Raw genomic sequence first — 12,700 nt, forward strand, 5'->3', positions numbered from 1 at the left:
GACGGGCCACCTATTATATTGGGCCGACGGGCATTCGCTCGATCGCTCGTCGGCCTTGTCCATGTCGTCGTGTCGGCGCATTGCCGCGGGCACGTCACCCGACGAGTAGATTCCGATTACTCACAGTTACACGTTACACGGTTATCGATTATCGTTTCATCTTTGAAGGGACGCGATACGTAACAATGTAATAATTGTAATAATTGTAATATCTATTACGCATGTAAAGTACAGAATTTGAAGGCTTATTCTTTCGAATTGTAAATAAATAGCACGTTGTAAAGGCACACGAGGAAAACCAAAGTCCAGGGAATGAAAAAGTAGATGTAGCTGTATAATACGCGACACGTTACGTTATACAAATTTAGGATCAGCGATATGCTCGTGAAACGGGTAATATTCGAAATCCCGCAACAAAAGTAAACAGCGACGAAATCGTAACATTGATCGCGAGCTGGCCAACAGCGCACAGCGGCTCTCGTATAACTGGAGGTAACGCCGCCGCGCCGGTGTCGTCGGCCAAGGTTCAAGGACGATAATCGAGGGAACTTGGCGCAAGGTTCTCGGTCCCTCGGCTATCTCCGCGAAAAAACTCAATTAAGTAAATCGCAGGAGCGATAAACGCGTGCGGATTCTCTCCGTTAGGCTCTTCTCCCCAAGGATACATTTGACGCGATATTCAATTTGCAGGGAGGGAGGAAGGAAGGAAGGAAGGGAGAGGCGCGATGGACCACCGGTAGTAATACGAGCGCACGATTTATTTACGATCCGAACGCGACGCGAGAAACTGTACCGTTACTTACTCTCTTCCCTCGCGTTTATCATCTCGCTAAAATGGAGAGATAACCGCGCGGAAAAGTGTTGGTGTTGCACCTCGCTCGTGCGCGGATCGTGCGCGCGAAGCCCGCTGACGACCAGGACGGAGAGAGAAGGGGAGAAGGGAGAAGGAGCGTTATACGATTCACCTAGGTCGGTGCACTTTGACCCGTTCGACATTCGCGAGGAAAATCATATATCGCCGCCGGACGACGTTTATTATTTCGCCGGAAGATGTTAGCTTTTCGTAGGTTAGAGAGAGTTTAAGCGTATTTCCACGCGATTGTATTTCGCAGCAGAGCTGTAAAATCAGATCGGAATTCGCGATCGCTCAGAGGAGCGGCTCTTTCGTCGGGAAACACCCTCCGTCCGAATCGGACGGAGATACCCCTCCAACACGTTGACACCGTGGCGAGAGAGAGAGAGAGAGAGGAGCGCATTTTTCCAGTCAATTTCCAGCGGGTCCGGGAAATCGGTAGGGTAGGGCGCGCGGGCGTTTGCCGCGGAGGTGGTCGAACCGGTGGCGTTTCCACAGCGAAGGCTCCAGCGGATACGCGAACGCGGAGGGGGTTGCGTGATGTATACAATCGAGGACGGGAGTGCACGCATCCGTAGCGGCTGAAGGAACCAAGGAGAGCGCGAACGCGAGCGACGTCGGTCGCTCGCCCGCTCGCTCGCTCTCTCGCACGCGCGCGCGTGCGTTTACTCGCTCGCTTCCTCGCGCTGCGTCGCGTTACATTGCGGTGCGGTGCCGGTAGGTGCGCTAGCGCCTATGCGCCTCGCGCGATGGTGGGGAGGGGTGGCGCGTCCCACGTGACTCGGCCGGCCAATCGGACGCGCGCATAGCCGGCGTCCGGCACATGGCGGCGCGCCGGCTTCGAGAGCCGCAGTCGCAGTACGTCGCAGTCAGTCGCAGTGGTAACACGAACGAGAGGGTAGTTGCACGCGTCCGCCTTCGAAAGGGAAGATCGCGGAGTGAAGAGAGGCGAGAACGGAAGAGAGCGAGAGAGAGAGAGAGAGAGAGTGTGTGTGTGAGAGAGAGAGAGCGCGAGGGATAGACGGAGGGATCGAGTCTGAGGAGGATCGCGAAAGCGAAAAGGAGAAAGAAAGGAGTGGAAACACACAGAGAGCGAACGAACGCGCGCGCGCGCGCGCTCTCCCCTTGCCTTCGTGCGTTTTCAGTGTTTCGGTCTCTCGCGCGACGGTTCGACCTCTCGGACGGCCAAGTCAGTCGGCCGGGTTACAAGGAACAGCGAAACGACGCGTGACAAGAGTGTGATAGTCGGGACGAAGAGAGAAGGATCGCGACGGAGAAGAGGAAGAGAGAAACGAACGAACGAAAGCATCGGTCGACAAGCGGGCTGTACAACGCGCGAGAGTGGCTCGACGGAACACCGCTCTTCGACACATACACACATACACCTACAAACATATATATACACACGCACACACACACAGACGAATCGCACACCGAAACCACACGCGCGCTCGACGAGACGAGACGCGCAGCAGTGGGGGATATCGAGAAGGCCATTTTCGTTGCCGGCGCGCGCGATACGTACACGACATAGCCGGCGTGTGCCGTCTCCGACGCCAAGAGGAACGTGTACGACTGACCACAAGCTATCGCGCTCCTCTTCGTCGTCATTGTGTCGTGGCCCGCGCGCGTTTGTCACGTCTGACCCGGGGGCTCCGATACGCCGTCGAGTGGAAGAGGTGAAAAGACCGATCGTCGAAACCCGCGAGTTTTTTTACGCGCACATACGAGTCGCAGCACCAGCGTAGAGCATCGCGGCTCCAACGGTTCAACCACCACGCTTGAGACCCCTCTAACCGGTGCACTCGAGTTATCTTTGTCGCCTTTGTCGAGACGACGCGAACTACTCCGCTCTCGTCAGTTCGATAAAGAGGAAAGAGGAGAGAAGCAGCGTGAACATACGAACAGTGAACGCGGTCGACAACGCGGACTCTAGTGCAACGTTTCAACGAACATCGTCAGTCATCGTCATCGTCATCGCCATCGTCATCGTCGTCCTCGTCGTCTTGTCCGGTGTTGTACGATACGAGAATTTGTAGTCGATCGAAATGCCGACGAGTTTGTTCAGCGAGATGGATCGTGGTTCGAGCGGCGGCGGCGCCGGCGTCTCCTTCGAGGATCAGCGCGCCCTTCAGCTCGCCCTCGAGCTGTCGATGCTCGGAATCCCGGAGAATTCGCCCGGATGCCCCGGGGCCGGTACCGGCAACGGCACCAGCAGCGATCCAGACCCGCTGCAGACGACGCCGGCCGTCTTCGAGGAAGCGCGTTCCAAGAAGAGCCAGAACATGACCGAGTGCGTGCCGGTGCCCAGCAGCGAACACGTGGCGGAGATCGTCGGCCGACAGGGTAAGTGTCTGTGTGCGTCTGTCTCTCTGTACGTGCGTATGCGTGCGTGCGCGCGCGCGCGCGTTCCGCTCGCTTGCGAAATCTCACGTCTTTTTTCGCGCCTTTTTCTCGGTCGCGCGGACGACCGAGGGCCGTCGTTATCGGCTTACGGCCACGACCGCGCGAGAATCTAGATTTTTTCGAGATAAGAGCGATAAGGACGAGTTGAATCGTGAGCCTTGAAAAGAAAAGGGTCGTCTGAGTAATAGACGTTGAATTTCTCGAGCCTCGTCGTAATCAGCGCTTCTCGACGGTTAAACGTTGAAAAAGATCGTCGCCTTTTTTCAAAATTATTTTCTTCTTTTTCCTTCTCTTCTCGTCTCTCTCTCTCTCTTTCGCACGTCCCGGTTGGCGGAGTCGCGCACGATTATAGCGCCCCTGACAGTTCATTGGCACGGCCGTAAACGCGGCGCACGCCGCGGGAAACTTGATACCGGCCACGATAGAGCAATTAAACCAATTTACGTACGAATTTCGTTCCGCGCGCGCGCGCGTGTCTGTGTGTGCGGCGTGGACCGGCTGGAGATCCGGCCGGTCTCTCCCTTTCCCCTCGCCTCCCCCCCCTCCTTTTCCCGAACCTGTCGTAGGTCGCGGTCGTTACGGCCCCGTGCTTTTTCTTTCTTTTCCCTCCTCGTTTCTCTACTTACTATCCGTTGCCGTTCTCAACGACCGCGTGCAAGCGGAATCGTGTTTACGATTTCTATCGCATGATATGACGCGATGCGACACGATACGTCGCGCTCGCTCATAAATAAAGACGCGCCGTTGTATTCTGCATCGTGCGAGCGGGCGCGCGCGCGCGAGACCGATGACTCTTTCTTCCTCCCGGTCTCAAGACCTTGAAGAGACCGGTCACCGTTCCGCGAAACGGCTAATTCGTCTCGCCGTGCTTCTTTTATCCGACACCGACGATAGGTCCCTTCCCGCCTTTTTGTTCCGCCAGGCCGTTCTTTCCGAACGGGAATGCCCGAAATAGTTGCGTTTCACAGCGCCGGAAATGCGCCGCCGTTGTCGCCGAATCGTCGACGTTGAATCGCAACGTTGAACAAGGTGTAAAATCGGCGATAACGACGCGAAGAAAGGACAGACGATTGCCTCGACGTCGCAATTTGCAGTTTGTCCAAATCCTTCGAGATATCATTTCAAAACTGGGATACGTAGCCCGAAGCTCTGTAAATGTTTACCACGCGTCGCACGATCATCGTGTTTACACGTGAGAGAGAAAGAGAGTAGCATTTATTATATGGAAAGGAGCTATTTCGTTAATAGGAACGTATACGTTCGTTCTGCTTCTAATCGCACGCGAACCATAGGAATCTCTTTCTCTCTCTCTCTCTCGCTCTCTCTTATTAAACAATTAATTCAATCGATGAAGAAGGGGGTGGGAGGACGCGCTCTCATTGTCGGGCGATGTTGTGCGAGAGTCCAAGTTCGTGCGGAATGTTTAGAAATTCAAACGACGGCGCGGCACGTGGCCTTGCCATTTAAATCTTAACGTCTGTCAGCGGCGCGATTGTGTGCGCCGCTGAATAATCGGCGGCGATCAATACCATTCGGAGAAGCGACGCGCGTACCGACGAACCGAGACCCCACTTCCTTTCCGCCGTGTGCATCCCGCGCGGGTGTACGTGCGCCTGTATCTCGCGCGCCAAGTCTCGCGAACGGACGGCGGGTGAATCCGCGTGCGGATCGATCGATCTCAGAATTTGAAGAATAAACCTAGGTAGAGGAGCCTGGCCGACGGCGCACAATCGGAGACGCCGCTTCCTCCCGCGGAAAGGAAGCCGTGTGGCTTCGCGGTCATCGTCCACGAGACCGCAGCTGATACGATACCGCGCGTCCGCGTCCGCGTCCGTGCGTGGACGTAAACGTCGTCGGCCGGTTTCTCTCCGATCGTCGACGCTCGAGGGACAAACGCTTGAAATTCCGCACCTCGCCTCGAGAATAGTCGTCGCGTACGTGCTCCTCGTTCTCCCTTCTTTCCCTTGCCACCCTTCCTTCCGGGTGCCCCCCCCTTTCTCTCTCTGTCTCTCTCTCTCTCTTTCTCTCTCTCTCTCCTCTTCTCGCGTGCGCGCGTGCTTTTTCATCGACCGTTCTGTGTCGCGTGAGAACCGCCCTTTCGCTCGACGAGACGAACGCGGTTATCCGCTTTTGGAAGCGCGGGTTTTTCAAATTTTTCGTAGCGAGTATCGATTCGTGCGCGATCGAGTCTGAGTCTTCTCGCGCGGGTACGAATCGCGCATGTATCGCGCCGAGCATCCGGTACGTGACCATTGATCGGCTCTAGTGAATGAAATTGACTCGAGTTACCGCGTGTTTTTCTTTTCTCTTATTTTTATTTCCTACGTGAAATACGCGCGAGTACATACGAATAATCTCCTGGAGATTTCGTTCGAAATTCTATAATCTACCCGTCGACGCGCTCACGCGACTCGCCCCGTATCCCGTATCCCGAGCGACCTGATTTCTCCGATACGAGATACATTGTGTCACGTAGATAAAGCCACAATTCCTCGGCTAGGCCATCCCCCGTGAAACCAGTTTGACATACCTGGTATGAATCATTGCCGCCGCCGTCGCCGCCGCCGCCGCTCCTCCCCTCCCCCATCCCTCGTAACGTGAGAGTCTCGTGCTCGCGTGGTCGAGCGGCCCACCGCGCCGCCGGTCGTCCCCGCCGATTCTATTCCGGCACTCTATTTCATTCGCCGACGTCGCCGGGGGATCGCGATTCCTCTGTGATTCGACGATGACGATCTAATAAGTTTGATACGCCGTTCTATCGTGAGGATGTGGCTATTGAGCATTTTCGTTCGCCTTGCCGCTCTTCGTCTCTTTGCCCATGCATTATCTTTCTCGGGTCTCTGTCCCTTGCGATTGGCCGTTGTTGTCGGTTCTCTTTTTCCATCTTTTTCTCTCTGTCTCTCTCTCTCCCTCTTTCTACTGTCGATTATATACGTCTCTTTTGCTCGCTCGTTCGTTCCCTCGCTCGCTCGCTCGCTCGCTTGCGGCTCTGCTGGACCGGAAGTTGTAATGAGTGCCTCTGTCGCCAGACCCATAGCCTCGCGTCGCATCGTGGCCAACGATGACGTTACTTTGGAAATATCACGGCCGGTTATCCAGGTCGTTAGCTTGTGCACCGCGTGACTTCGAGAGGGAACTTGATTCACGAGGGGAATGAAAAAAAAAAAGGAAAAGTATGTAATTGCAGCTTCCAGGAATTGTAAGAGCGATCGTATGCTATCCTGGCGTAGAATTAGCCACTTATTTTTTTCTTTAATTTCATCGCTTGTTGTTTTTCACCTCGCGTTTCCACTTGGGGTAAACTTTGTGTTTTTGAATTTAAAATATATTTATCAATCGGTGTCTCTTTCTTTAGTCTAGTGTTAAAGTTACATTCCTCATTCTTTGGCGAGGCTTGGAAAAATAATTGGAAAAATTAAAGAATTGAATTTTATCAAATCATTTCACGTACTATAAATGAAGCTCTTATTTGTATAAATTCCGTTTCTGTCATAATTCCCGTGTATTTCTCATGCACGGACATCTTAATCTTAAGCGTTTCCGTTCTGTAATACATTTTCGACTACGGAAAGGGAGAGTCATAAAGCCGAGCGATAAAAGTACCGAAAAATTCTCGTGTATGCGTAACGTAGCTCTCTCACACGGTCGTGGAATATAACGTTCAAATATACGTAAAATGAGAGAAAGAGCGAGATGGGAGGCGTGGCCTCGACGCGTATTGTTCGCGAGCACGTGCCGGACGTCGTGGTCTCGTGCGATCCCGTGCCACGTCGCCGTCCAGGATCGCGCGTTTTCTACGGAAAGACGAAAGATTTGTGTCACCGATGAAATCGTGTTAATGGGTCCCACGTCGTCGTTAACGCGTCCTCGTGAAAAGCAGAAGGAGGAAGAAACCGGCGGCGGCAGCGGCGACGGCGACGGCGACGGCGACGGAAGGAGAGAAACAGGGAATCCTCTCTTCGTACAGTTTTTACGACCCGTTCGTGGACGTAGACCGGGAACACTCGGTTACGATAATCTCTCGCACACACGAGTCTGAAATTCTGACCTCTCACGTGCCGCGCGAGGCACCTAGGATCTACTCTCTCTTTTTGTGAAATTATCTTATCAGCGGGGATATGGATTTTAGGGAAACTGTTTGTCAAGTAGACGCCGTAGAGTTCTCTTTTTATTTCAATTGAAGTTGCCGATTGTACTTTTTACCTACATCACTGTGTCTTACCACCTCGAGCCAGAGATTTAAATATCCAGATGCAAATTCTTTTCTCGTGATTCAGTTTCAAAGTTTTACACGCGGCACGATAGCATCGAACGAACAATTAAGACGACAGATGATATTTAATAATAAGTAACACGTAAATGTCAGGTTTTCTCCTAAAATTACTTGATATATTCGACCGGCAGGCGTATGCCCCAATTGTTCAAGAGATTCTCAGATTCTCTTGTTCCTCTTTCGGTATCTCCGTTTTCACCACTGGACGCTAATCACCGTGAGTGAAAAGGGAAACTTTCTTATATTTTCTAGATAATCGCCTGACTAACGGCCGAGAACGTAACAGGGGCTCGTTTGCATTAATGAAGAGCACCGACGAGTGCGCCTCGCGTTCTAATTTCTTCGATTATTTATTTTTACGCGGAGGCTCCACGCTGTGTCAGTCACTCCATCGATCGATGCAGAAGGGGAAGAGGGGAGAGGAAGGATTACGTTATTTAGAATTAACGGAGATTAATATTCGCGACTTTTTAACGATCCTTCTCTCGAGGCAGATGGGAGAATTGCATGATGTGCATGCGCATAGAAATGTATACCTGTTCGCCGCGTATGCCACCTCGACTACACCACACCCCCGAGAGGGGAGGGGAGGGGGTGTAGGAAAACCGCGGCCACATTTTCAAAAGCCCTCTGCGATCCGGCGGGCCGCAGAAATGATGGCAAAATGAAGCGTTTCCGGCCGTGAAAGCAGAAACTTGGCTCGAGAGAAAGGGCCGGGGTTACGCGAATATTATTACGCGCGTGTTTACGGCCGCACGGACGCCGATATTTTGTTACGTGGCCCAACTGTCCGAAATCCGGTCTCTCTTTCTCTCTCTCCCTCGCTCTTTCATTCGTGGCTTTATTTACGGGAACGCGTCCGTCTGTTCGTCTGTCCGTCTGTCCTCTCGTCGCTTCGTTCTTTCCAGTTCAATTTGCGGGCAAAGATGTCGAAACTTCCCGCGCTTTCTCCGCCGAACCTTGTAACGCGCGTACTTGCCGACCTGCTTCTTCTTCGCGTCAAAGATGAAGGTCTTGCTCGTTTGAAAATTTACCTCGCTGTCAGTACGCGAAAATTAATTTTAATTTTACGTTTCTTGATTAATTAACTTGTCCCAAACTTTTAAAACGTTTCTTGTTGTCGCGTAACAAAATTGAAGATGCACGCTAATTAATTAATTGTACGGCTCACTGAAAAATTTTGATAGAGTGTAATCTTGGTTTAATTGCGACCAATAGAAAGGAAAATAATGAGGCAACATAGTTTTTGAGTTCTTAGCTGTTAGTTATTACTTTATTACAGACACGTGTGTAGCGTGACAGAAAATGACGTTGGGTTTTCGAGAGCAGTTTTCGGGATCATCGTGCATGCGTGGTCGATTTCGAGGCGGCTTGAAATTCTTTTTTTCACCGCAGGCCCGGGCTCTTCTCGTATCTCGCACAAAAAGATGGACCGAACGCGCAACGCAGCGGCACATTTCGAGAATGGAAGTCCCTCGGAAGAAAAAACGAGAAATTGCTCGGCGGAGCGATGGCCAGGGTAGGGTGGTGATGGTGACGGTGACGGTGACGGTGGTGTTGGTAGTATAGTGGTGATGCCGGTGCCGCTGCTGCGCTGCGCCATGCCGGTGTCCGTAGTGATGATGATGGTGGTGGTGGTGGTGGTGGTGGTTGTTGATGCCTTTGTTGGTCTCCGAAGCAGCTGCCGACCCACACCGGGCCTTTCCGTTCTCATGCTCGAAACTCGATCGACACTCGACCTGCGGGAACAAGCGAGAAAGATAGAGTAAGAGAGGAACACGATAGGCAGGTCGAAGAGGAAGCGCCGGTTGCACGCGGCGGCGATGAGAGAGATCGAAATCGAGAGAGTAGAGCAGTAGAGGAGAGACCGAGATCGAGATTGAGAGAGAGAGAGAGGGGGGGGTGCATTGGCTGCGCTCTCGGCACAAATTTGAGAGCCGCTGCGCGTTTCGACGTGTTGTCCCAGTCTAGCAGATGTTTATGGCGCATTGCCTGAAATGAGCGGTTTTTCTCGTTTTCTATTTATTTTGTCTGCCATGTGTGCGCGGACTACCCTCCGGACTTACCGACCGGAGGTCCTCTCTTGTCTGCCGAACTTCCCTCCGGGATCCTTGAAATACAATTTTCTTCTCGTTGGGCACTCTTGCGAGAAAATTGTTGATATTGTCTCTCGAGTAGTTTGGAACAGTTTATAAAGCATTTTAGAATAATAGATAACATCTTGATCAATAAGATCATTGCGCCAAAACATGCTTGTTATAAAAGCTATCGATACCGCATATTAATAACAAGTCGTAATCATTTAACACGAATGAAACAACTAATGGAATTTGAACGAGATGACGCGATAAAGAAATTTTATTCTCGTTAATTACTCGGTTTGCATAATACGATTGCACGTTGAAGATTTGACATGTGTGCATCATATGAGAGGATAATGAAAAGTTTTTTTATTCATTTTTTTGATAAGGCTTACGTCAGTTATACACAAAGTATATATTATTAAGTTTTCCGGCAATCTTTTTTTGTATCTGTTGACAGCGAATGCTTTTCGATGTTGAATTATCTCGCACATGACTTTTAGTACGTTTCCTCGATTTCAAATAACATTCACTAATGGGTGTTAATTCGCCCGTTTGTAGATCACAGGCGATTGTCAGTGCGCATTTATCATTCTCTAGCAATTTGGAAGCGAGAGAGAATTCGACTTTTAATAATCGTGGATCCCTTAACTAACGCGTTTGTGAAAGTAAGAAGTACCTCGACTCAGGGAATTCCCCGAGTTCTTGACACCACCAAGACGAATTTGCATTCCCTACGAGATGATAATGAAAGACCGCGCGGTTACGATCCCTCTAATCCGGCGATGAATAGCGGGCTGTTAACGCTAATTAATGACTGGAAAGTTTGCGAATCGGTTTCGTCGCGATATGTACGTAAATTCTGCCGGTGTGTCGTCGATCAATTTCCACCGTGGCCGATACGGTGTCCTGCGGGAGACAGGATGAGATAGAATTTCGCCCCACGTACACGGAGATGTATGCGAGTGCCTCATCGGAAGTGGAGAACGATGTCTTTGTTTGTTGCGCGCTGCCAAGCGGCGCGGGACAGTATATTCGAGGATAAACGGGAGAAGAGGTATCGAATATCCGAGAGAGCGACGAACACACGACCGGCCGACCGGCCGGTCGCGACGAGGGACCTCGCCTAAGAACCTTCCTCGCTTTTCTGCCCTCTGCCGCCTCCTCCTCCCTCTCCCCCTCCCCCTCCTAGAACTCCTGCCGGGCTCCGTTTCTCCTTTGTCAGACCTCGGTCCTGGTCTCTGCGTTTCCTTTTCCTCTCTTTATCGCGCAGGACATACAGCTTGTATCCAGGACGGCGCATATCGTCCCGCGGCGCGTTGCATATCGTCTCTGCGAAGTTCCATGACCCTTGGCATAATTTTGCGGTTCACAAAAAAGCAAAGTAATTCTATCAGTGGGCGCAACTTTTAATGCAAATGTGTCACATAACGTGGGATCGCAGGCGAATCGTATTGAATACAATTTTAAAATACATATTTCAAGATTAAGGTAAATAATAAAATTACCAATATATTTCTATTTACAGCAGATTATATTTTTCACAGAGAGGAAAGGTAGGGAGAAATTTTCTCCAAACAAATATTTCAACGGTATATCTTATTTTTTTAAACACTAGTTTACGATGACCACCAAGTTACGAATGCGGTATCAAGGCGCGATGCAATTTCTTACAGTATGTCGAAACTTACGGCTAGGCGTAAAGTTGAACGGCGCGGCGGCGGTGCAAAAAAAAAACCTGCAGCAAAGTTCGGAGAGCTGCCGTCCGTGCACGCGTACGCGCGGGAACGGGTTTCGACACAGTTCGTGTGTGAAAAAAGTGTCATTCGAGCGTAAAGGGAACTCTTTTCTTTTTCACAACGGTGCACATCCTCTCTGCGCGATGCGGCACGCACGAGTATCCGATTATTCCGAAGACCGAGCGTACCAAGAGGAAGTGGTTCGCACAACCCACCCACTTTTGTCTCTCTCTCTCTCTCCCTCCCTCTCTCTCTTTCTTTTTCCCTCGTTCGTATGCGCGCGTGTACATACGACGACTTTGCACTGAAGGCGTGAGTGTGTATTATGCACAGACGCGCGGCCGCCGGCGGTCGGTCGAGTCTCTCTCGCTCCATTTGGCCAATCCGCATCCCGTGTACTCTGCTCGCAACAATGCGCTCGACGTGGCACTTCCGTCCGGACGAGGAAAGCGTCGAGAACCTCTGTAGAGCTCGCCTCGTTCCTTCGAAGCTCCGTTTAACGCGCCGACAGCTGCGCTCAATAAGCTCGAAGAAAAATTATCTCTCTTGATGGAGATATTTTCTTACGCATTACATTAGCCTGCATTTTTCTTTTAAAATTTCATATAAATGTGTAATTAAGAATTGCTTCAATTATTTAGTTGATCATCCTAATCTCAATCTCCTCTCTAATCTCTCATCTCCTTAATCACGAATCAAGCCCACGTGTTAAATGTGGATGCGCTATTAACGCGCAGTGGGAAAATCTCAAGTAGCGTGTCGACGGAAACCCGTGCGCTTTCGAGTCGTGCGCGTTTTGCGAGCGCATTTTTCCTTGTCTCAAGGGAAAACCTCGACCTCGCTCGCCGCGTCGACCTTTCTCTCTTTCTCTCTCTCTCTCTCTCTCTTTCTCTCTCTCTCCCTCCCTCTCCCATCCTGGTTGGGAATCGAGTACGAATGTCGACCAAGCGAAGCACGTAAGAGAGCCTTCGCGTAGTACGTCGAACTGTGACGTAGTCGGCGATGCGTGTCCTAGGTCAAGATTCAAGACTGTCTACTGTGTGTTGGCCGACCGCTTCTTTCTAGCCGCCGGGGCTTCATCCTTTCGCTACTTCGCGGCTCGGCTCGACTCGGCTCGGCTTGGTTTGGTTTGGTTTGACTTGGCTTGGCTTGGCTTGGCTTGACTCGACGTGTGCACGCGTGTACGTGCGCGTGCAACGCGCGACCATGCGCGCATTCTCGCGCACCCAACTTATACGTGCGTGCGCACATATACGCAGTGAGGAGCGAGAGAGGCCCTCCCGCGCGCTCGTACACACACATACACCCACATTCGCTCTCTATTCGTCTCTCACTTTTCCACGCCTAT

At 51.4% G+C, this 12,700-nt stretch overlaps 1 protein-coding gene across 1 annotated transcript in view; it reads left to right on the forward strand.

Annotated features, from left to right (window-relative positions):
• The first annotated feature begins 1,550 nt into the window (after positions 1 to 1,550).
• LOC105829187 (RNA-binding protein MEX3B) overlaps positions 1,551 to 12,700 on the forward strand; it is a 35,332-nt gene continuing 24,182 nt past the window's right edge. The window contains exon 1 of the mRNA XM_028191300.2: positions 1,551 to 3,199. Within this exon, the coding sequence (XP_028047101.1) occupies positions 2,902 to 3,199 (298 nt within the window). The 5' untranslated portion in view covers positions 1,551 to 2,901. The remainder of the gene's footprint in view (positions 3,200 to 12,700) is intronic.

The sequence above is a fragment of the Monomorium pharaonis genome, chromosome 11, assembly GCF_013373865.1.
Source record: "Monomorium pharaonis isolate MP-MQ-018 chromosome 11, ASM1337386v2, whole genome shotgun sequence".
NCBI lineage: Eukaryota > Metazoa > Arthropoda > Insecta > Hymenoptera > Formicidae > Monomorium > Monomorium pharaonis.